This window comes from Mizuhopecten yessoensis, unplaced genomic scaffold, assembly GCF_002113885.1.
Source record: "Mizuhopecten yessoensis strain PY_sf001 unplaced genomic scaffold, ASM211388v2 scaffold11017, whole genome shotgun sequence".
In the NCBI taxonomy this organism is placed as follows: domain Eukaryota; kingdom Metazoa; phylum Mollusca; class Bivalvia; order Pectinida; family Pectinidae; genus Mizuhopecten; species Mizuhopecten yessoensis.
In genome coordinates this window covers 903116-926771 of record NW_018408837.1, presented here as the reverse complement: position 1 = coordinate 926771, position 23656 = coordinate 903116, and the positions used below count along the sequence as shown (strand labels likewise).

Genomic DNA, 23656 nt, shown 5'->3' with positions numbered 1-23656 from the left:
TATAACATAATAAAACAAAGGACAAAGTGTATCACAACACTAATGCACAACGACAAGATAAACCTCATAGCTAACACACAAAGACAAAATATAACGCCAGCACACAAAGACAAATAAAACAAAGGACAAAGGTATCACAACACTAATGCACAATGACAACATAAACCTCATAGCTAACACACAAAGACAAAATACAACGCCAGCACACAAAGACAAATAAAACCAAGGACAAAGTGTATCACAACACTAATGCACAATGACAACATAAACATCATACATGTAGCTAACACACAAAGACAAAAAAACAACGCCAGCACACAAAGACAAATAAAACAAACAGAGAGCGAAAGTGAGCTTAACCTCTGGAGTATCGAGGACGATTCCAGGGATGCAGAGAGCGAAAGTGAGTGTAACCCCTGGAGTATCGAGGACGATTTCAGGGATGCAGAGAGCGAAAGTGAGCTTAACCTCTGGAGTATCGAGGACGATTTCAGGGATGCAAAGAGCGAAAGTGAGCTTAACCTGTGGAGTATCGAGGACGATTCCAGGGATGCAGAGAGCGAAAGGGAGTGTAACCACTGGAGTATCGAGGACGATTTCAGGGATGCAAAGAGCGAAAGTGAGCTTAACCTGTGGAGTATCGAGGACGATTCCAGGGATGCAGAGAGCGAAAGTGAGTGTGACCCCTGGAGTATCGAGGACGAGTCCACGGGTGCAGAGAGCGAAAGTGAGCTTTACCTCTGGAGTATCGAGGACGATTTCATGGGTGCAGAGAGCGAAAGTGAGCTGAACTACTGGAGTATCGAGGACGAGTCCAGGGATGCAGAGAGCGAAAGGGAGCTTAACCTCTGGAGTATCGAGGACGAGTCCAGGGGGGCAGAGAGCGAAAGTGAGCTTTACCTCTGGAGTATCGAGGACGATTCCATGGGTGCAGAGAGCGAAAGTGAGCTTAACTACTGGAGTATCGAGGACGATTCCAGGGATGCAGAGAGCGAAAGGGAGCTTAACCTCTGGAGTATCGAAGACGATTCCAGGGGTGCAGAGAGCGAATGTGAGCTTAACCTCTGGAGTATCGAGGACGAGTCCAGGGATGCAGAGAGCGAAAGTGAGCTTAACTACTGGAGTATCGAGGACGATTCCAGGGATGCAGAGAGCGAAAGTGAGCTTAACCTCTGGAGTATCGAGGACGAGTCCAGGGATGCAGAGAGCGAAAGTGAGTGTAACCTCTGGAGTATCGAGGACGATTCCAGGGGTGCAGAGAGCGAAAGTGAGTGTAACCTCTGGAGTATCGAGGACGATTCCAGGGATGCAGAGAGCGAAAGTGAGTGTAACCGCTGGAGTATCGAGGACGATTCCAGGGGGGCAGAGAGCGAAAGTGAGTGTAACCCCTGGAGTATCGAGGATGTGCTGCCCAATCATATTGACCGATGTATTAGATTGGTAGCATTGTACGAATGCAATGCGTTATTTCACTGAAGTTTATAAGCTACCTTTCACACTAAATGCGTAATTCAAATTGTCTCCCATGAAGCCTTTTCACTTGACTCATTTATTTCGTAAAAGAAACGTTTGATACCAAATTGTCTGTGTGCATGCATACACCACCGTTTTCTGCATTTTTAATATGTGATCAATGTCAAAACTATTCTGAAGGGTCCCTGTAAAACAATATACAATTCTACTGTAGTACTCCGTGCTAAGGATAACCTACTTTTTTGTTTTTTGTTTTGTTTAGGGGGGGAGGGGGGGTATAAATATTAGGCGACTTGGCTAGGGTAATACTGCTGTTGACTAGGTTGCTCAGTTGTCCTTTCCTTTTTAAACTTGAAACACTGTTTATGATTTGTATTCGTTATGTCATCTTCCTATTTTTTTCACAAAAGTTCCTCAAAGTTTAAAGAAATACCTAAAAGAAAGCTTTAGTCACATTGCAAAGAGGAAACCAGTGCATTATTTTAAGTTTTCAAGTGATACATGGACCATTAGTATAATTATCTGAAAGACAGATGCTTTTTATTAAACTCTTTTTGAATCCAAGTCACATTAAAGTCAAAGCAAAAGCGAAGTACACTCTAGTTAGTCTTTTGTAAATTGAGTAACCCCCTCCTTAACTCGTTTTGGTTAAAACTAAAGCACCACTGGGGCAAGACACTATCGCTGACCACATAACCCACTTGATAAACGTGACGTTTTAATGATCAGAGGTCAAGGGGTTTGGCACCGCCGCCCTTTTAAACTCAAAAGAGTCTTAACTTTTTTCAATGATTATCTCATCTTCGGTATCATTTTCATACATGTTCTGAAAATGTTTCATATATTTTCAGAAATCATTTATCAACAAAGCTGACGTTCTACTGCAAATATGTTTAAAATGCGTGTGCACACATTTAAGTAAGGTATCCTTAAAGAGCTGTGTTTATTGGACTGGTATCTATTAATTCTCAGGAGGCTGAAGTCACTGGTTTATATTGTACTCGTTCATTCATCGATGTTGTCGTGTCACTGAGTCGGCGAGCTGCTTAAGTCACTTTAAATATTTTATTTACATTGAAACTAGCACTCCATAGTTCCACCCATACCTATGGTGAAACGTAAGCTTTGATTTGCTCATTTGTCGAAGGCGCTAACCAATACAATCGATCGACTCGTAACGATACGTGACTTCCCACTTTGATACGTTTTCAATTACTAGTACAGCAAACTGTCGATTTCCAAGGTGAAACGAACATCCCAAATGGGCGTGGCTTCTTGAGTTTGAGTGATGTCCGATCACCACGTGCTGTAGCGATGATGTTGCTGATCAGTTTCATTCATAAAGTAATTCCAGAGAGAGGTTGATGTGTTTGTGGTCGAGAGGGACAGGCCCACGAGACCTTCATGAAAACAACTTGCGTGTATATACATATGCCGTTTTGTCTGTCTATACAACTCTGTCTTATTGATCCTATTGATACATGTCAGCTTTTGATAGTGTAGACAATTATACAAACATGACATTGCAAATTATAGTGGAAGTACTTCAGGAACATGCACTCTTCACGAATCCAAAGGAATAAGTTTTGTTTAATCAGATTTGTTTCTGAGATTGAGTAATTGCTCCTATACATCTTTCCTTTAAAAATGTGCGTCGTGACTGCGGTTAAAATCGGAGAGAAACAATGTGTTGCTGAAGGAAACTTTACTGATCACTTAACCATGCTCATTATCTGGTAACGACCGTCCCAGTTGATCTTCACAGCAATTTAATTACAACAACATGCTACCATTAAGATTTCTCACAGAGAGTTGACAATGGATTTTTCTTTAGGACAAAAACGGAACTAAATTCATTTTAAGAGAAAAGGTAAGTTCAATATATTAATTATTACTATCAATGTGTGTTTAATATTCAAAACTTTGAAGATTTAAAATATACATGTATGTGGTAAAATATACTTTCTATTAAAAATCAATTGATACTTATATATATACACTGGCCGACAGTTTTGATCAAACGATGTAAGACAAGTTATTGATTAAAACAGAACATCATTTATTACTCACTAAACATAGAAATATTCGTCTCTTCAGTGTATCTTTTCCTTATACAGATATTTTGTAAGCAGGGTCCGTTACAAAATTTTGATTAAAGGAGATAAAACATATCGAATGGGAGTAAGAGTTGTATTCTATATATTTTACATAAGAACCATTAAATATTTTGGTATTGCCGAAATTCTGTACAGAATGAAATATTTGTGGGCGATTCATTTTCCCGATGTTACATTAAGAAATCGTCTGACTGACTAACTTTGTCACTATCTGTTGGCACATATGCACCTGAGGCAGTTAAATTGACCGTATGTTCGTTAACTTTATATTCGCTGATCCACTGCAATAGCGAAAAATGCGAAAAAGACTACAATGTATGCAATGACTGTTTATGTTACAGAATAGTTGATAATTCAATTGATTGATTATGCACTCTGGCGTGGCGTATGTATATAAAGTATCATTGCCTAATGTTTTAGCTGTAGATATAGCAAAGCAGTTTTTGTCAACGTATCCATTCAATTTAGGCATATCATAGGCTACACTGTTATTTCCAACCCTGCAGGGAAATAGCTATAGCTTGTATATATTGAGTAGCACCTAGCCTCAGTTAAAACGACTGTACCGCAATCCAGCAAGTGTTTTACGAAAATGTTATCTTCCTTTCTGTGGACTTTACAGCGATTTGATGCTGGGTTAACTAATTGGTTTAATGTTTAGCGCAACGCCACTGGTCATCTATTTATCCGAACAAATGACTATGAGAGGCGCGATGACCAACCATCTACTAATGTATTGCTTTATGGAGACTCTAACCTCTCAACACCACAAAATAAAGAAATATTCGAGAGAGTTTACATCTTCATTGGCCAGTATAAACGTTTTTGTTAAGCAATATAAGTATTAATATGTTGATAAAATGAAATTGTGAAAACCTCACATGCTGTCATAAAGATAAAATTACTTACCATTTCATGGAATATCAATATATATCTCGTAACGTGTCCCTTACCACATATTTTTTCTTTTCTTCATTTGCTTGCATGTACCTGTAGTATTATCACTTGTTAGTAATCTATAAGGCCACTAGTTTGGTAGAAAGATGAGAAGGATTGATACAAGTACACAGTACTTGTTTCCTCATCATGTTTGCTAATGTGATTTATATTCTTCATACCATGTACTTCAATACTTGAATAAATACTGTTTAAACCAGAGGCGCGATGAATCCACTGTGTGGAGGGTTGTAGGATATTTGGCATATTCTGACATATAACGGCTACACTTACACTTAGTAATTTGTGGTTTCAATTTAGTTAGATATTTAATGTGTGTTGATAAGAATTATCAATTTCGCGCTGAATTATCGGACTAACCACGAAGATAGCATCACCTCTAAAACACCCCTTTGTACAGTATCATTATATACATAGATATCCGTTGCTGTGTAGCGTCAACGACTGTAGACGTAAAATTGACATATTCACTCAAAGGGTTCATCAGCTTCATTACATCAGGACCAGTGTTCAGTTAAACCATCATGAAGCAAAAGCATGAAGTCTATGCTTAAAACAACTTTATTGTAATCTCTAAAATCATGCAACACGGTCGAACAGTCACGTCGTGTAATTAACAACAATATTCGACTTCCTGTTTGCCAAAACGAAAGTCCACATTATTGAAAAAAATGTCATGTTTTATTACAGTATTAAAGAACTAACCTTCCGAAAAGGATCGCCGATTCAGCATACCATTGCTTTCATGGATATGCTTACAGGCGACGATTCTCTTAGGTGATGCTATTTCTGAAATATTAGTATCGTTTCCAAATGTTTGTTTGTTTGTTTGAAAAGCTTAGAATCAGCTACAGACAAATCTTATTTGATCTTAGGTTAAACTAGTTTCAAGCAATCGATAATAAAAAAAATAGATATTCAGGGTCATGCTATACAGCAAACGCATCTAAATATTTTGAGGTAAAAGTGGATTAACTAAATCTTTCTTTAGTGACATTTACTTGCGATTGGCCCATGCATAATGCAAAACTGGTAATACCACTAGTACCCATTTCGGATATATTTTGCATGAAATTAACTGAAAGTACAGAACATCTCTGATACAGGATAATAATAATTATATTTATTTTTGAATTATCGAAAAAATATCGTGAATTAGGACGAACCTTTCTTTAATTGGAGTCATATTTAAAACTTGCATCAAAGTTCATAAAATGCTGTGAAATATATCAGGTTTCAATTATAGGCTTTAAGTGATTACTGCAAACTATTTCTTTGTTGAAAAGTGAACACTCTTATACGAACAACGGGTTAACATTTCTATAGGATTTACGTATATAGGTGTTTTAAAAATGGACCAAACCAGAGACATTGAATCGGAATTCACCAAGATACGTTACATTTTAAGAAAATTCCTGAAAGCATAATTACATGTGCAACATTTTGTTAGCTAGTATACAGTTAAATACGCATTATTTAAAACAACATACACTGGGGGGACCCCCCTCACAAGTGCAACCTCGATATAAATGTCAGGCAGGTCATGTGGTAGAAGTTCATGAACTCGACAGTTGGTGTAACGTTGCTCTCTATAGTTTAATTATTTGAATATTTATTTCTGTGACATTTAAAAGTATTTTTGACACCTGGATATCAAATAAATACATGTATTGTAGCAAAACATCAAACTCTAGTAACATCGATTAATTGGATAATAACATATGGTTTCCAACGTTTGTCCGCGTTACGACTTTTTAGGACGCTTTTAAAAGTAATTTTGTTCTTCATTCATATAATAATAAAATGTAGTCACTCGCAAACAATTTGTTTGCAAGTGACTACCAATTTGGGATAAAATCTAGGAACTGTATATAAGACTATCCTATTTCATCGTATTTCATACTGCCGGTATGTTACAAAGCTCTTTTCGATACCATTTCCTTTTGTTGCGTTATAGTACTAACAGAGACGCATTATAGCTACGGATCACTCCATTTACAGTTGGACTTCCGGGATGGGTTAACGATTAGATTGAATGGAATTCGCATACTATGTCATTTGGGCATTGCAACTGGATTTTAAATGATTAAAAGACGGAGCTTGTAATGACCCTTGCATGGTCATTAACCTGCTTGGTATCAAACAATGGCCGATGTTGTCTCCTGGTACGTGTACTGTTAATCTGAGTGGGGAAAAAAATCATAATAATAAAACTATGATATAAATTCTTAAAATTCCCAGAAATCAGCAGGAACACGGTTTTAATCAATATTGTTGTAGCCTAAAGATATCAATTTTAAACGTGGGAATTTTAAGAATTTATATCATAGTTTTATTATTATGATTTGTTTCCCCACTCAGATTAACAGTACACGTACCAGGAGACAACATCGGCCATTGTTTGATACCAAGCAGGTTAATGACCATGCAAGGGTCATTACAAGCTCCGTCTTTTAATCATTTATAGGCACTTTTTCCTTTTCGCGATATTCTGCATACGGTTCGGATAACTAAAGACATGAATGTTTCATTGTTGTGACAATTCATACCGCTGATGAATTCTAAAAAGACAAAATGACCAAAACGTTCAGTAAATCGCTCAATTCATTAGGCTTTCTATTTCTACAAATATAAATGCTTTCCTACATCCTATCCCTAGTTATAATTGTTTCGCAATACATTTGTACGATATATTTTATAATTCATTTTGCATGAAAATCTTCTTTTGGAGATTACTCGTGCCATTATAAAGTTCCTTTTGTAGTAAAAACAATCAATACTGCGTGAATTATATGCGTTATCAGTCTAACCTGCCGACTTATTTGCACTTATTTTAAAAAAAAATCACCTGTGTCGGGGGATATCGCGCTATTTTCATTGTTTGCCAAGAGATTCAATATTCATTGATGTATCGTCCATAAAAATGTGTAAATGTGTGTTAATATATAATGACACTTCAGACAATGCGTAATGTGTACGACAAACGACTAAATGCCTTAAGTTCATTAGGCATCGCTTCCATAGTCATGCCCTAGGCACCCGTCTTCATAAACTCCGTGTAAAATGAACAACGCAAATTCGTAGTCATGCACATCATCTCTCGCTTGGAATGAAAACTGTGCATTCACATTTCATGCAAATATTCCCTATAATAACGAAAAAAGATTACCAGCAATTTATGAGTTTTCTTTTTCCTTTCTTTGACTCTACATAATGTTTACATGTGAGGTGTTTTTTTCTCGTCGTTTACTCTGGCGTCTCCATGGCTGGTTGGTTTGGCGATTAGGACGTTACTGTCGTCTGAAAAGTAAACATTCGGTTTAGGGACCGGTATACAAAATTTGATAATGTTGAGAAATCATTTTTTACCGATGCATGACTATATATTTCATCGATATCAAGTATCATAAGCATGTACCTGTATACTTCCGAAAAGACGTTCCAATTGCATTTTATATCTTTATTTACATATTTGATTAATAGATATTCTCAATAAACATATTCGTTGTTAAGATTACTATATACCGGGAAATTTTCGCTGCAGTTTAATTTAGCTTTTTCGCCGTCTGTAATTAGGGCGAATATATCATAACAACGAATATAAGTCTACAGCATAATAAACACACATGTAGTAACTAAAAGTGAAGGGCGAAATTAACACTGGGCAAAAATTGACTTTTATGGGCGAAAGGCGAAAATTTGGCGAAAAATCCCCGTTATACAGTACTCTTTTTTTATTCTCGCATTCTGTGTTATCCAAAGAAAATCTGTAGTTCAGTTCCTTTTTAAAACTAGCTGGAAACGCCTGCAAAACCTGACGTCTGACTTGATCACTTTGATATGTTCTAGAGGGTGTCGGAATAGACAGGTTAGTCTGACCGACTTGTATTGTCCAATAAAACGTCGAGTTAGACAGTAAAATCGGACAGATGTGTGGTGTCCCACAGGGCAGACTACCAATAAAAACGCCCTCTCATGTTGTGTTAGCAATATCACAACCACATTGTATACCGTTTACGACCGGAGGTCCAGATTTAGAATAATCTCGGACGAGATTCTCGGTATTTTTTACTCTCAGAACACTGTTGATATTTTATTTATTATTTTTTTTATCCTCATTTATTTAGAAATGTTCTGCAAGCTATAGGTGTCCTTTAAGATTTGGTTTGGTTTGTTTGTGGTTTACATCCTATCAACAGCTATGAGNCACGAAAATGGACGCTGATGACGATGTGTCGAGCCACCTTAAGAACGTGCCAGATTTTGGTGGTGGAGGAAAGCCGGAGATCCCGGAGACCACCGACCTATGGCCACCGTGCGACTGCCCTGCACGAAGGTCTCGATCCGTCGGCCCTGTGGTGGATGGCTAGTGGAAGCAGAATGTCAGACGCCGTAAACACTTAGCCACCACGGTCCTTTAGGAATGGTTCAATGAAAATCTACTGTCATACCGCAACAAAAGTTCCCATTCATATTTACAGTTCTTTTGCGGTGGTACAGTAAGTGGATCTTTAAGAAAAAATGAAACCATAGTAACAGAGATTGTTACTAGGGTGAATACCATGACATAGATACTATTTTTACCACTTTAATCCTTCATTTAGCCGTACGATTGTTGTTAAAATCCTATTAGCGATGTTCTGTATTATAAGAACATAGATAGAATTGTTTGTAAACGACCGACTAACATGTTAGATAGAAGTATGACCAAAATTGTTTTGTGTAATCCCTAACCATTACGGTAACGCCATACTGTACGCCGAGCCTAGAAGGATGTATATAATTGTAATCAAATCGATGCAAATTCATTTTGTCTGCAAAAACATTAGACCGGCGATACATCTAGATATCGTGTTCATATAATTGGAAGTCTTTTCATGGTAGCACTGTATTTGATGTTCAGCACATATTTAACTACTTTCAACGAATATATGTTACCTTGTAAGTACGTTTGTTTGGAATGAAAAATCTTATTCATTGGAAGATGTCTTTATCTTGCCATATGGAGTAAGAGGCGCTGACAAAAAATACGAAAATACGAAAATAATTGCGACGACTTTTTTTGCCGGGGGTGGTACCGTACAATATACATTTCATTGTGATAGTTTCTGATGGTGTACTTGAGGTACCGTACCTACTTTTGTATAGTGATATTGGTTCACTACTGGCACTGTGATACAAGCTCGTGTTGAGTGTTATTAAATGAAAACAAATGGCTGACTGATACTATTAACTCGTTCATATTAACGAACAAAAATGGCAAGCAAATGAATCACAACCAGACCTATGAAATTAGCTAGGTTTCCGCTTGCAGCCATTATTTTCTCAATGCCTCCGCTAGGAGTCGAACCAGGGAACTCTGTTTTACTGCTCTAGTCTGACGCTCTATCGAATGCACCTTAACATAAAGTCACCCTTGCCTATAGTAGGACAGGAAGCAGCTAGTGACAGACCAGACAAACAACAAATTCAACAACTGCTCTCTGAGATTAAAAACGTACCGGAGCCAGAACAGGATTTGACCCCTTGACCTCTAATAATTATCTCTTTTACTGACTGCTCTACCTGGTCACGACACCAACCTGGCCTAGTCGTGTTACGGTTATTCCCAAACCCAATGAGAGGTAACTGTCTGATCAGAACATCGGGATCGCTATGTTTACCGACAGTGGGACAGGTACCTTTAACATCTTTCGTTAGCCATTTGACTAAACAACACGGATATATTATGACACAGATATGGTGAACCACTTATAAGTATGAATGCATATTTAAGAACATACTATAATATTGCCAACATCAATTCAAATTTTTGAATATTTCTTTTGGAATTAAGTCCATTTTTTGTAAGATGTTACATTGACGTCAGCTACCAATCTTTGAAATTTGGATTTCTTCTTCTTCTTTTTCTTCTGCTTCTTCTCCTTCTTCTTCTTCTTTTTCATCTTCTTCTTCTTCTTCTTCTTTTTCTTCTTCTTCTTCTCCTTCTTCTTCTTCTTCTTCTTCTTCTTCTTCTTCTTCTTCTTCTTCTTCATCTTCTTTTTCCTCTTCTTTCGATATACGCGATAGAACTCATAGGTATGAGCGCAATTGTCGGATTTGAGAACACATTTGTTCACGTTGCTTTGACCTAGTCAGGAGAAAAACCTTCTATGCTAAATGTAAAAGTAGGCTCAATGTTTAATAAATTATTCATTCATTTTATAATGCTCTGTTGGAAATCACTCCAATCTTACCGACTAAGATTGGCATGACCTGCCACGGTTTGTCAATAGTCTTTTAACACTACGATCACATCGTCAAATACCGTACGAACAGCGTTTCTGCTCCCTATGGGTAAGACGTGATTCAATTTAGGGACTATTTCTTTATGGTAGCAAGAATAAATGTGTCATACACGGGGGGTCATTGTCCTGAATATTACTACGCCTTCACACCTAGTATATCTAACCGAAGCATCACGGTTGATTAAACATACGTAATTATAAATAATGAAAAAATTACGACTTCAAAGAAAAAATATTATATAGAAAATATCATAATTTTTACAACAGTATCAAACAAACTACATCAATCAAATCACATCAAAGAACACTTTCATCTTTAAAATCAAATAATCGTATTATTCCCTAAAACGCTTTCCCGGGCTATCAGCTTCGATAAAATATAGATTAAGTGTTAAGTGGAACCGTGAAAGCTCGGATATTTTGGTTTCTGTGTAAAATGGAACCTTTTTTATCCTGACACTATTTGTTCCGATGTACAAGCAATGTGATCTTTTTAGTACAGAAAGGTGAATGAAACAAACAGGTGCATAATGGATCATTGAAAAATCTTGTGATAGATCCAGTAAGCCGATAAAACTTAATTGCATTGCATTATACACTTATTGTGTCCCTCCGTGACTTATCTGAGAGCCGGAAAGTTGGTAATCGAAATTGGTCTTTACTACTGCCTGAACATACCAAAGTCCTTAAAAATGGTAGCTGCTATTCCCTGCTTAACGTTCAGCATTATAAGGGGAATGGCAACAAGTGGTTCACCCGTTGTCAGTATAATGTGACCGGGCGGAAGGCTGTGCTTGGTGCCTTCGGCATGGCACGGCAAACCGAACTTCTGCTGAAACAAAAGGGGAGGCGAAAAAAGAATCTTAATTGTACGAACTTCAAAATTTAGAGAAGTATTAGTTAATTTCAAATCGTATAACGAGTGAAGTGTTTATATTGTGAACCTTGTCAATACTCACAAAAAATGATAGCTGTTGCTTTCAAGGTTATGGCAAACATGTGGGACAAAGAAATCCTAAGAAATCGTGTGTCTTAAAAGATGAACGCAACCCACGCATATGATGTTGACTTTGAAGCTTTGATTTGAGTGTAAGATGAAAAAGAGTAAGTTCGTTTTCTATACTCAGGAGAACGTTGTAGGGCTGGACATTTTGGTTTCTGTTTCAAGCAGTTCCTTCTTTGTCCAGGCATTTTATTTTTCTGTACTGTTTTACCTTGTTTGTTCGTGCATTTTGGTTTATGTGAAAAATGAAACTTTTTCAGTCCAGGAATTTTTGTTTGTGTACTAAATAGAACCTTTTTAGTTTTTAGTCCGGACACTTTGGTTTTTTTTGTGTGCAGTGGAACCTTGTTAGTCTGGATGCTTTGGTTTGTGTGTGCAGTGGAACCTTGTTAGTCTGGACACTTTGGTCCCTGTGGATAGGAACCTTGTTAGTCTGGACACTTTGGTTTGTCTGTGCAGTGGAACCTTGTAAGTCTGGATGCTTTGGTTTGTGTGTGAAGTGGAACCTTGTTAGTCTGGACACTTTGGTCCCTGTGGATAGGAACCTTGTTAGTCTGGACATGTTGGGTTTTTGGGTGCAGTGGAACCTTGTTAGTCTGGACACTTTGGTTTGTGTGTGCAGTGGAACCTTGTTAGTCTGGACACTTTGGTTTGTGTATAGTGGAACCTTTTAAGTCTGGACACTTTGGTTTGTGTGTACAGTAGAACCTTGTTAGTCTGGACATTTTGTTTTTTTGGGTGCAGTGGAACCTTGTTAATCTGGACACTTTGGTTTGTGTGTACAGTGGAACCTTGTTAGTCTGGACACTTTGGTCCCTGTGGATAGGAACCTTGTTAGTCTGGACATGGTTTTTTTTTGGGTGCAGTGGAACTTTGTTAGTCTGGACACTTTGGTTTGTGTGTTGAGTGGAACCTTGTTAGTCTGGACATGGTTTTTTTTTGGGTGCAGTGGAACTTTGTTAGTCTGGACTCTTTGGTTTGTGTGTATAGAGGAACTTTTTAAGTCTGGACACTTTGGTTTGTGTGTGCCGTGGAACCTTGTTAGTCTGGAAATATTGGTCCCTGTGGATAGGAACCTTGTTTGTCTGGACATTTTGGTTTGTTTGTGCAGTGGAACATTGTTAATCTGGACACTTTGGTTCCTGTGGATAGGAACCTTGTTAGTCTGGACATTTTGGGTTTTTTGGGTGCAGTGGAACCTTCTTAGTCTGGACACTTTGGTTTGTGTGTTCAGTGGAACCTTGTTAGTCTGGACATTTTGGGTTTTTGGGTGCAGTGGAACCTTGTTAGTCTGGACACTTTGGTTTGTCCGTGCAGTGGAACCTTGTTAGTTTGGACACTTTGGTTTGTGTGTGCAGTGGAACCTTGTTAGTCTGAACACTTTGGTTTGTGTGTGCAGTGGAACCTTGTTAGTCTGGAAACTTTGATCCCTGTGGATAGGATCCTTGTTAGTCTGGACATTTTGGGTTTTTGGGTGCAGTGGAACCTTGTTAGTCTGGACACTTTGGTTTGTCTGTGCAGTGGATCCTTGTTAGTCTGGACATTTTGGGTTTTTGTGTGCAGTGGAACCTTGTTAGTCTGGACACTTTGGTTTGTCTGTGCAGTGGAACCTTGTTAGTCTGGACATTTTGGGTTTTTGTGTGCAGTGGAACCTTGTTAGTCTGGACACTTTGGTTTGTGTGTGCAGTAGAACCTTGTTAGTGTGAACACGTTGGTTTTTGTGTACAGTGGAACCTTGTTAGTCTGGACACTTTGGTTTGTTTGTACATTGTAACCTTGTTAGTCTGGACACTTTGGATTGTGTATGCAGTTGAACCTTGTTAGACTAGACACTTTTGTTTGTGTGTACAGTGTAACCGTGTTAGTCTGGTCACATTGATTTGTTTGTAGACTGTAACCTTGTTAGTCTGGACACTTTGGTTTGTGTGTGCAGTGGAACCTTGTTAGTCAGGACACTTTGGATTGTGTGTACAGTGTAACCTTGTTAGTCTGGACACTTTGGTTTGTTTGTACGGTGTAACCTTGTTAGTCTGGACACTTATGTTTGTGTGTGCAGTTGAACCTTGTTAGTCTTAACGCTTTGGTTTGTGTGTACAGCGTAACCTTGTTAGTCTGGACACTTTGGTTTGTGTGTACAGTGTAACCTTGTTAGTCTTAACGCTTTGGTTTGTGTGTACAGTGTAACCTTATTAGTCTGATGGACATTTTGGTTTTTACATGTTTATGTAAACAGCAGAAATTTGTTAGTCCAGATGCTTTGAACTGGTACTTAATGTGGATCTTTCTTAGTCCAGGCCCTTTGATTTGTACGTAATGTGAAAACAGCCCCGTGCAAATATATTTGGTTTCTATACACAATATCACACACAGGTTCGATGCGTTTTTGAAACCCGAATCTTATCCGTTGAAAATAAGGTTACGAATAATAACGTCCAAGATCTTCCGAACATAGTGTCGGGGCGTTCGAATGACAAGTGTTAATAATGGTCGACATGTCAGATACAAACTTCCGGGACCGTGCCCTGTTGACTTATATTAAATCAAATGCCAGATGTCCGATGCTTTCCGAGCGAGACAGTCATGGACGTGTCATTACTGTTCCTAAAGTCATGATAAAATGTCTGCACACTTGTCCGTAGGTCTTACATCACCTGTCAGACGCACGTTAAAATCATGTCAATACGGTCCTCGCATAGCTAGCCAAACTAGCAGACTTAGCTAAATAAATGGCTTATACCACGAGTGTTCCCAAGGAATAAATGCCCCGAGCGAATGGACTCAAACACGGAACTTCTGAAGCCGCTGTATTGCTTTGTGACAGCGTTTTAGATGTACGTGAATTATCAATAGTGTTTCCCAAGGAGAACCGAACGTAGAGGATATATATTAATTGTCCTAATTGTCTGAATGGGACAAAGCAATACACGCCATGAACTGTTATGGTAATAGAGACAATTAAGAAAAGGGAAAAAAGTTATTTCATATAGGTTTTGGTATTTTTGCAATACACAGCATTGTGCTTACTACATTAATATTTGATAAAATACTCTGGTGTTCTCGTTTTATACCGAACCTAGCCGTTTGATTGCAAAAAAAACACCGAATTTATTGTGCAAAACTAAAAACCTGCATACATCACGTTAATGTTGGGTAATGGTATCGACCTTCCAAAAGTTAGACAAAATGTGATCACATTTATCTACAGATCGACCAACTTGCTTTGCGCTAATCATTATATATGAAACATGCAGCGATAGCAGTATTCATAAACCAGTTATCAGGTCGTTAAAACTGTTACAACTTATTTACAGTCTTACGAAATCCTGCAGATAACCCTCGCAAATCCAGGGGAGATAATTTGAGAATTTGCCTTTAATGGCGTCATATGCTGAGACTGATGCGGAGCGTTGCAGATTCAGTCTGTACCCCCTACTAAATACATCGAAGAGAGCAAAATTGATCTTACGCCCCAATTATAACACTTGGAATCCTAGTCGTTTCTTTATTTGCTTTTTACTTCCTGTACTTTCCTTAAGATTATGGTTTACAAAACTTCTTTGGTTAACCCATTGTCACGATAGTATGGCCGGTAGGGTGTAACACCGACGTTTCAAAGTAATGACTTTTTATGGTGGTGTCAATTTGAAATTACCGCTTGGCACCTATCGTCATCAAGACAGGATCGAAGCTCTTCTATCTCGCCAATTACACAGAGATATTTACACGTCCTGTCTAGGAAATCCTTTTCTCTTACCCTGGACAAGTGTATCGACCTTTCCTTGTGTGAGATATCCTTTTTTCTTACCCTGGACAGGGGTATCCGCACTTTTCCTGATGTAAGATATCCTTTTTTTCTTACCCTGGACAGGTGTATCCACAACTCTCCCGATGTGAGATATCCCTTTTTCTTCCCCTGGACAGGTGTATCCACACTTTGCCCGATGTGAGATATCCCTTTTTCTTCCCCTGGACAGGTGTATACACAACTCTCCCGATGTGAGATATCCCTTTTTCTAACCCTGGACAGGTGTATCCACAACTCTCCCGATGTGAGATATCCCTTTTTCTTACCCTGGACAGGTGTATCCACAACTCTCCCGATGTGAGATATCCCTTTTTCTTACCCTGGACAGGTGTATCCACACTTCTCCCGATGTGAGATATCCCTTTTTCTTACCCTGGACAGGTGTATCCACAACTCTCCCGATGTGAGATATCCCTTTTTCTTACCCTGGACAGGTGTATCCACACTTTTCCCGATGTGAGATATCCCTTTTTCTTACCCTGGACAGGTGTATCCACACTTCTCCCGATGTGAGATATCCCTTTTTCTTACCCTGGACAGGTGTATCCACACTTCTCCCGATGTGAGATATCCCTTTTTCTTACCCTGGACAGGTGTATCCACACTTCTCCCGATGTGAGATATCCCTTTTTCTTACCCTGGACAGGTGTATCCACACTTCTCCCGATGTGAGATATCCCTTTTTCTTACCCTGGACAGGTGTATCCACACTTTTCCCGATGTGAGATATCCCTTTTTCTTACCCTGGACAGGTGTATCCACACTTCTCCCGATGTGAGATATCCCTTTTTCTTACCCTGGACAGGTGTATCCACACTTTTCTCAGTGTGAGATATCTTTTTAGTATTTTTCTCTCCTTCCAATCACCAGAATAGGCTCAGAAACCATGAAAATGCGTTTGGACTGACTGAAAATATCCAGTTTTTAGACGAAAACGAATCAACCAGTTGTATTAAGCATATCAAATGTTAGCAAACAATGTTCGCGCAGAATAATTAATCACATCTTTCTAACGTTTACGGTAAATATATATTAAAAGGTTTTAATTTCATCACGTTGCCTTTTCCGCATTGCGGCATCGGAGAGTTCCAAATTCGTGACGTCACGTCGTTGTTGAGCCATTGTGACGTCACGTGAATTGAGGTGTACGATTAATAGAATCTTTCACCCCCTTGGCGGTGAGATAGGAGAGAGAGAAAAAAAATCCTACACCCCTCTCTTTCCCCGGACAGCTGTATCTTACACACAGGGAAATGAGAGAAAAAAAAAGCTTCGTGCTTGTCAACTTAAGAATCTTTCGCCGAGTGTTAAGATTCCCTATCTCACCCCAAGGTTTTTAAATATCATATTATTTTGTCCTACCCTAGGGTAAATTCAAGGGGATTCCCCAGTCCTGACAATTGCTAAGTTACCCCAACTTATGACTATTTCATGAATTTGTAATTATTATGAATGGAATTGAATCTATTGCATATGTTCTCCGCCATTGTACAAGATATTTGTAAAGAATTGATCAATATGTATATTTCTGTACGCCTATATGCAATGTGCATTTGGTAATAACTTTGAATTGAAAAAAATATCGACGCAGTGAGTCACCTTGTGGATGAAACGAAAACGACTTGTTTGATCCTTTGAAGTCGGATGTCGCTCCTCTGTAATCTTTAAAGGACAGGGGTGCAGAGAGTGTTTAAGCGAGCGTGACCCCTGTAATATCAAGTATGCACGAAAAGTAACTCTAAGGGTTTTGTTGGAAAACCGTGCAATGTATGTTTTTGTTTCATGTAATCACACTTGTGTTTGGGATGGTAGAAAAAAAACACCATAATGAGCCACCACCCGCACGGTAAGATTCTTGAATTCTGGCACCCGGGTAAAGCCTTGGGCAAGATTTTTAAGAATCTAACCTCTTAAGGCTAACATTGCTTCCGCCTTTCTGCCAAGGTGAGGAAAAGTGTATTATTAGTCTTTAACATTATAGCGTATTGTAGAAAATAAAAACCAAATTAAGATTGCTTGCGCAGTGTCCAATATTTCGCATTTTATACTTTGAAAGATTTACATAAGTGAGCATCTGGCGAGCTAGAATTAAAAAAATAAATGGTAATGAGTAGCATATGTTTTCTATGATATGGAAACACGTGTAAAATTCTATTTATCTCATGATTGTGATTATTTTACGAATATATCAAAACATGATTTATCAGGTTATTCCCGATGTCTAACGTTTTGCCATTTTGATTCTGTATCTGTTTGTCATTGTCATTTTGTTTGTGTAATATGATCATTGTACGTCATAATGGGTCATATGACATGAGTTCATACCCATAAACATGACATGGGTTTATTAACTAAGTAACAGGGCAATCATGTGATAAAATGACATATTACCTCAAAGATTAGTTGATTTAATATTAACTATCGTGACTTTGATATTAATATAATCGACATGACGTCATAAAGTCATGACGTTTTGGCGTCGTATCAAAGTTAACAGACAATGAGTCAAGATGGAGTCGATGAAGACTCAAGGTATGTGTCGGAGAAAAAACTTATTTTTATGCATAATTGCATGTATTCCGGATAATGTGATAAAGAGGATCCTACTAAAATAGCATTGTCTAAGACTTGTTATATTAAAAACCACTTAGTGTGTGAACTCAATTAAGACTCTCCGAGTATTTTGCAATGGATAACTCTCCTCTCATTGACCAGAAGCCGGGAAAATTACAAGATAGCCAATTTATCGTCGTCCCGAGACGGAGTGTTGCTACTAATTGATTGACAGCAAATGTGTTATGATATATGTCTGTTATATTGGTTGGCGGTTTTATCGTTCTGTTGGCGGAACATTAAATGTATTGATTGACACAATGTTCATCACACCGTGATAATCTTTCTCTCATTTCAGCGGAAGTCGTCATTCATAAGTCATCATGTAAACATTAATGGTTGATAAAAGCCGCGCATGCGTTTAGATAAGACTTTTGAATCTATTTATAGCGTGCGCCACTATCTGATTGTCAGAAAAACTGTGTACCGCAGAACCACATCCATCAGGCCACGATAAATTAGAAAGTACACCTTCAAGTTTTGGCTTATAGTATATTGGTCATACCTCCATTCCGAATGTCTCGGACTCATTAATATCATTCGGAATGCATCGCGCATTTGGCATATAATTTACGTAACTAAAAGTCAGTTTTATTAATTTAAAAAAACACCAATCTGAATTAAATAGGCTTTAATCATTCGTTATTCTCAATAGCAAAACACAATGTACCAAACTTTTATCAACACATATGGAGAGAATCGTTTCGTAGGTATTCATAATTCAGAGTTTCCTATTTCAAATAAATGAGAATCAACGATTCGGTTGATGCAAGTGACGAAATTAAGAAAATCGTACTTATCTCTTTTAAACTTAAATAACAGATAGAGCATCTTGACAAATATTGATTAATGCTGTATCAAAAGAGACAGTTGGCACAGTGAATCAGATCTCTGAAATCACATATCACCACATATATATCCGTAGTATGTCCCGGGATAGCTGAATACTTATCGATGTTGGATTTTTTTTAAATGTTCAGAAGAACAATAAAACAAGAGAACAATATCTCATGTAAAAAATGCCGTTATCAAAACTCGAAATCGACTTGAACAAGTGAAAGATATACATGGAGACCAAACCTACAGGGATAATAAGACCAGGTGTTCCGGAAAGATAAGCGCATTCTGCTTCGTCGACGACACCTGCTTTGTACATCTAGGTCAAATCACTGAAATGTCTCGTTCTCGAAGCTATACCCGCGGGCGTAAAACGGAACAACAATACACACTAAGTAGCAAACATATATAAACCATGAACTTTATATCACACGAGAGTGATTACATATTTCATAATACGATCAAAATGGCGACCATAACACATACCAATTTCCTACAACTTGCATCTTTCGAAACTTGGTGTTCAAAGCGGGGCTGTTTGAAGTTGTTTCAAATTGATTTTTTTTATCACACTTAAAACAATTCTACCAAAAGATGTCACGAACATTAAATATTCCTGACTTTATATCACAAATCAATAACCTAACGGAGCGTGAAAAACACGTGTCGATATCAAGTTTTCTGGAGCCTTCAAAGAAGGACGGTTCAAGTGGAGATTGGCTGTAATGTTTTTTTAGATCTGAATGAAACTAACGTTCTGAACAAAGGTTTTTCAATGTTCATGCCGGTATGAACACAAATCGGTTAAATACATATTTACCATGAAGCCCAAGTGGGCAATGTACAACAAATAATAAGTGACGGAAGAAAGATCAAATTCATGTTTCAACATAAACATTGAAAACCTTTAAAGTATTGGTGACAAATTAATGATAACGTCGGACGCATTTCCCTCTTTATGTATTTCACGTCTGTGTCCTGGAATTTTTGGCTACGATAACTAAGGATTTTCACGATCTTCTTATAAAGATAGTATTGAATGATTAATTCAATGATTGATATAAAGATTATCTTACACGAGTGTCCATGTCATAGTAAATTTATCGAAATAGTTTAAGATATAATATAATATTGAGTGTAAGATTCTATTTATTACATTACATTCGTAATTTAAAAATTAAAAATCAAACACGATTATGTCCTATTAGCTGACTCTATATAGGTCAAAACCAAAGTACTCTGATCTAATTATAATTAGTTCATCAAAAATCAGCATTTTGTTCTTCCAAGGAAATTCAATTCTGTGCATCGGTACAATTATGACTTCAAAACTAGGGCCATGTAATTCATAACTGACATACATGCTATCTGAATTTAGTAGTATTATAACGTATAGTCCTACCACACTCTGGTACATTTGTAAATATATTCCGCTATTCTCAAAACAGAGCCTAAAGCACCGGTCATACTTTAGAGATTGTTATAATATCACTCTGCTTCGCATCCCATTTTCAAAAATGTTCAACAATCCAATTTTAAATTGGAACGTTATGTTCGTAGTCATAGTATACCGCTGAATTAGGAGCTTGGTCTTTGTGTTGACCTGCACGAAGTCATCAGTGTAGGAATGTATGGTGCATGCGTAGCAACCCCGAGGCAGATACAATTTCAAAATAATAAACGAACGAGATAGGATGATAAAACGGATGGTGTTGATAACCGAATCACTAATGATATTCTGTTTAATATCTTACAGGTTTCTGTTTCGACCGGCAACGACAGTCTAGAGGGCCCCTGCGGGTCAACAGAGCTCCATGTCTTCATGAAACTACCCGGAGGTCAACTGATCAACGTCTAAACTGAAAAACACCCGGGGGTCAAAAAGGAATTCAACAAACGCTTGCGAGGATTTGCAGTGTTTCATTTAAAAGTTTAATTTTTAACAATTCATTGCTTTAAGCGCATGGATATCAAATGAACGCGACAACAACAAAACTTAAACGACAGCCACCGTTTACACCATAAACACCACAACCAACAACAGCAGCTGAAGCAACAAAAACAACAGAACAACGATGAACGTGATCTTACATTTTTTGCTGGATAATATCATGTGACAAAAACAAGGAGGATGTTTCCATTGAATAAATACGTAATTCATTTGAAAGAAAAGAAAACAAACAATAAACTCGTTAAATTTTACCAAAATTTTAATGGATATTGAATTGAAACGTTTAAACCAAAGACGAATGTAGATCAATCAGGAAATAAGGTTGAAACATAAAAAAATCACTTTCACCCCGAATTCATTAAGAAATGAAATAATAAAATAAAAATTATGATATTCCATATATGACAAATTAATTTACATAGGTTTAGCTAAATATAGTCTCGCCAAATTGTAGACCAAGCAATCAAGATGCCTTCCCGGTCAAATTTGATATCTAAGTTTCGAGATTTTAACATAATGTCATTGTACTACTATATTAAAGAGTGTTTATGTGACTGTAAGGTGGATTTTATATTCCTACTCTACAGTATAGGAGACGCTCTGTTGGACGCTGTGCTTCGTCCAAATGTACCACAAATAGTCTGCTATAGTATGTATCCAAATCGAATTCATAGCTGCCGTCACATTGAAGACAATGTGGATATCGAGCAACTTGTTCAAAAAAAGGCCACAACTTACATGATTTTGCACAAAATCATAACAAATGTCCCTGCGCTCGTGCTCGGCATGTTCTGTGGTGCGTGGAGCGACAAATACGGCCGGAAATTGCCAATGGTGATGCCGAGTCTTGGAACTACCTTCGCTGTTCTCCTGTACATGGCTGCTAACATGGCATACGATGGATCCATCGCTTGTTTCCTCGTGGGATCCGTTATACATGGATGTTTCGGCAAGACTGCTATGGTCAGTATGGCAGTTAGTAGCTATGTAGTGGACATCACGGCTACGGACAGACGGACAAAACGGCTCGGAACAATCGCCGCTATGCAGTTTATAGGTATGTTCATTGGCTCGCTTATTGGTGGGCTTCTCATCGACAGCACGAGCATTCTGACGGCATATTGCTGTGTGTCATTCATGAACGCACTTGTTGTGCTTTTAACTCTCGTTACCCTTCGCGAGACGGTGAATGTCGCCGACAAACGAAATTTGTTTCCTTGTAAAGCTTTCTGTCAAGGCAAAAACGTTATGGAATCTGTACAGGTCATCACAAAGCCACGTGCGGGAAGCACGAGACGTTTTATCATTTCACTGTTTGTTGTTTTGTTTCTCCATCAGACGTGTCGAACGGGTCTAACAGACGTCACCCTCCTATTTACGGAGAAGTCTCCACTTAGCTGGCCGACATCTTGGTTCGGGTACCTATCGGCACTGGACAATGCATCAATGGGATTTATCTTGCTGGTATTTCTACCCATACTTTCAAACATTCTGAAGTTCTCTGATCTTTCGATAAGCATCATAGGTCTCGCATGCGCTTGTATCCGGTTCGTTATTATGGCGTGGAGCAACGAGACTTGGATGGTTTGGCTTGCCGTTGTAGTGGGAAGTTTTGGTGGTATAATAAATTCCCCAGTCAGATCACTTCTTAGTAAAATGGTGCAAGAAGATGAAGTAGGGAAGATGTTCTCCTTATTAGGAAGTAGCGAAACTGCGGCTAAATTTCTTGCTGTTGTCTTTACCTATTTATACGGATCTACTCTCGATATATTTCCTGGTTTCGCATTTTTATTGGCGTCCGGCTTATACACTGTGATGATCGTGATTGTATTACTTGTTCATGTAAATATCAAACCGGCAAACGGTGGCGATGAAAGTCCGACGGAACAAACCGAAAGCAAGATGGAGATGAATCATCTAAATGGGAAAACAAACACGAATGGAAAAATAGATATTAACGGTAAAACTGAAATGAACGGTACAATTGGAAGTCTTGAACGAGCCGATATTGAAAGTAGATGAATCTTATGTTCAGAAGTTCGAAGCCATATTGGCTTATCGAGAGTTAATGCAAATTTTTTATCTTAATTACAATAACTTTATTTTCGAAAATAAAAAAATGAAATCCAAAACAAAAAAGACATATGCAAGCATTAAACTTTTTTTTTAATACAGGAAAAACAAAAGTTTTCTTATTTTCTTAAAAAAAATCCAATTTCGAAAATATGCGTTAACTGCTCGTTAAGATAACCAAGCATGCTATTGACAACTTGATGTGATATATCATTAACTATGCCCAAAATAATCATTTTATCACATTCTTGGAGTGTTATGCATTGAATATTTTATGTAACATAGATGTTATATGATGAATTGCATTGACTGTTATTTTCGTATTTTAAGAGTGACGTCATAAATAGGTTCAATGGACTTGAAGTCATTTGTTTCAAAATGGCGACGTCGATAACACGAAGACAGACAAACCGCTAATTTTGCATGAAAAATTGATTAAATTGTGGTTGTGTGATCGGATTTATCTTAAATTATGAAATTTGTGGCATTTTATCTAAGTTTTGAGTTCTTAACAGATTCGTCTAAATAACTTGTATACAG

The 23656-nt window shown here is 37.8% G+C and overlaps 1 protein-coding gene across 1 annotated transcript; it reads left to right on the top strand.

Annotated features, from left to right (window-relative positions):
* The first annotated feature begins 2832 nt into the window (after positions 1-2832).
* On the top strand, positions 2833-23188 carry LOC110464658 (tetracycline resistance protein, class H-like). The gene is made up of 2 exons (XM_021519995.1): positions 2833-3343; positions 20849-23188. The coding sequence occupies exon 2, from the start codon at positions 21512-21514 to the stop codon at positions 23063-23065; it is 1554 nt and encodes a 517-aa protein (XP_021375670.1). The 5' UTR covers positions 2833-3343; positions 20849-21511; the 3' UTR covers positions 23066-23188.
* The last annotated feature ends 468 nt before the right edge of the window (positions 23189-23656 follow it).

Excerpts from the sequence above, each read along its gene's own strand:
- LOC110464658 (XM_021519995.1), top strand. The coding sequence starts at position 21,512 with ATGCCTTCCCGGTCAAATTTGATATCTAAGTTTCGAGATTTTAACATA.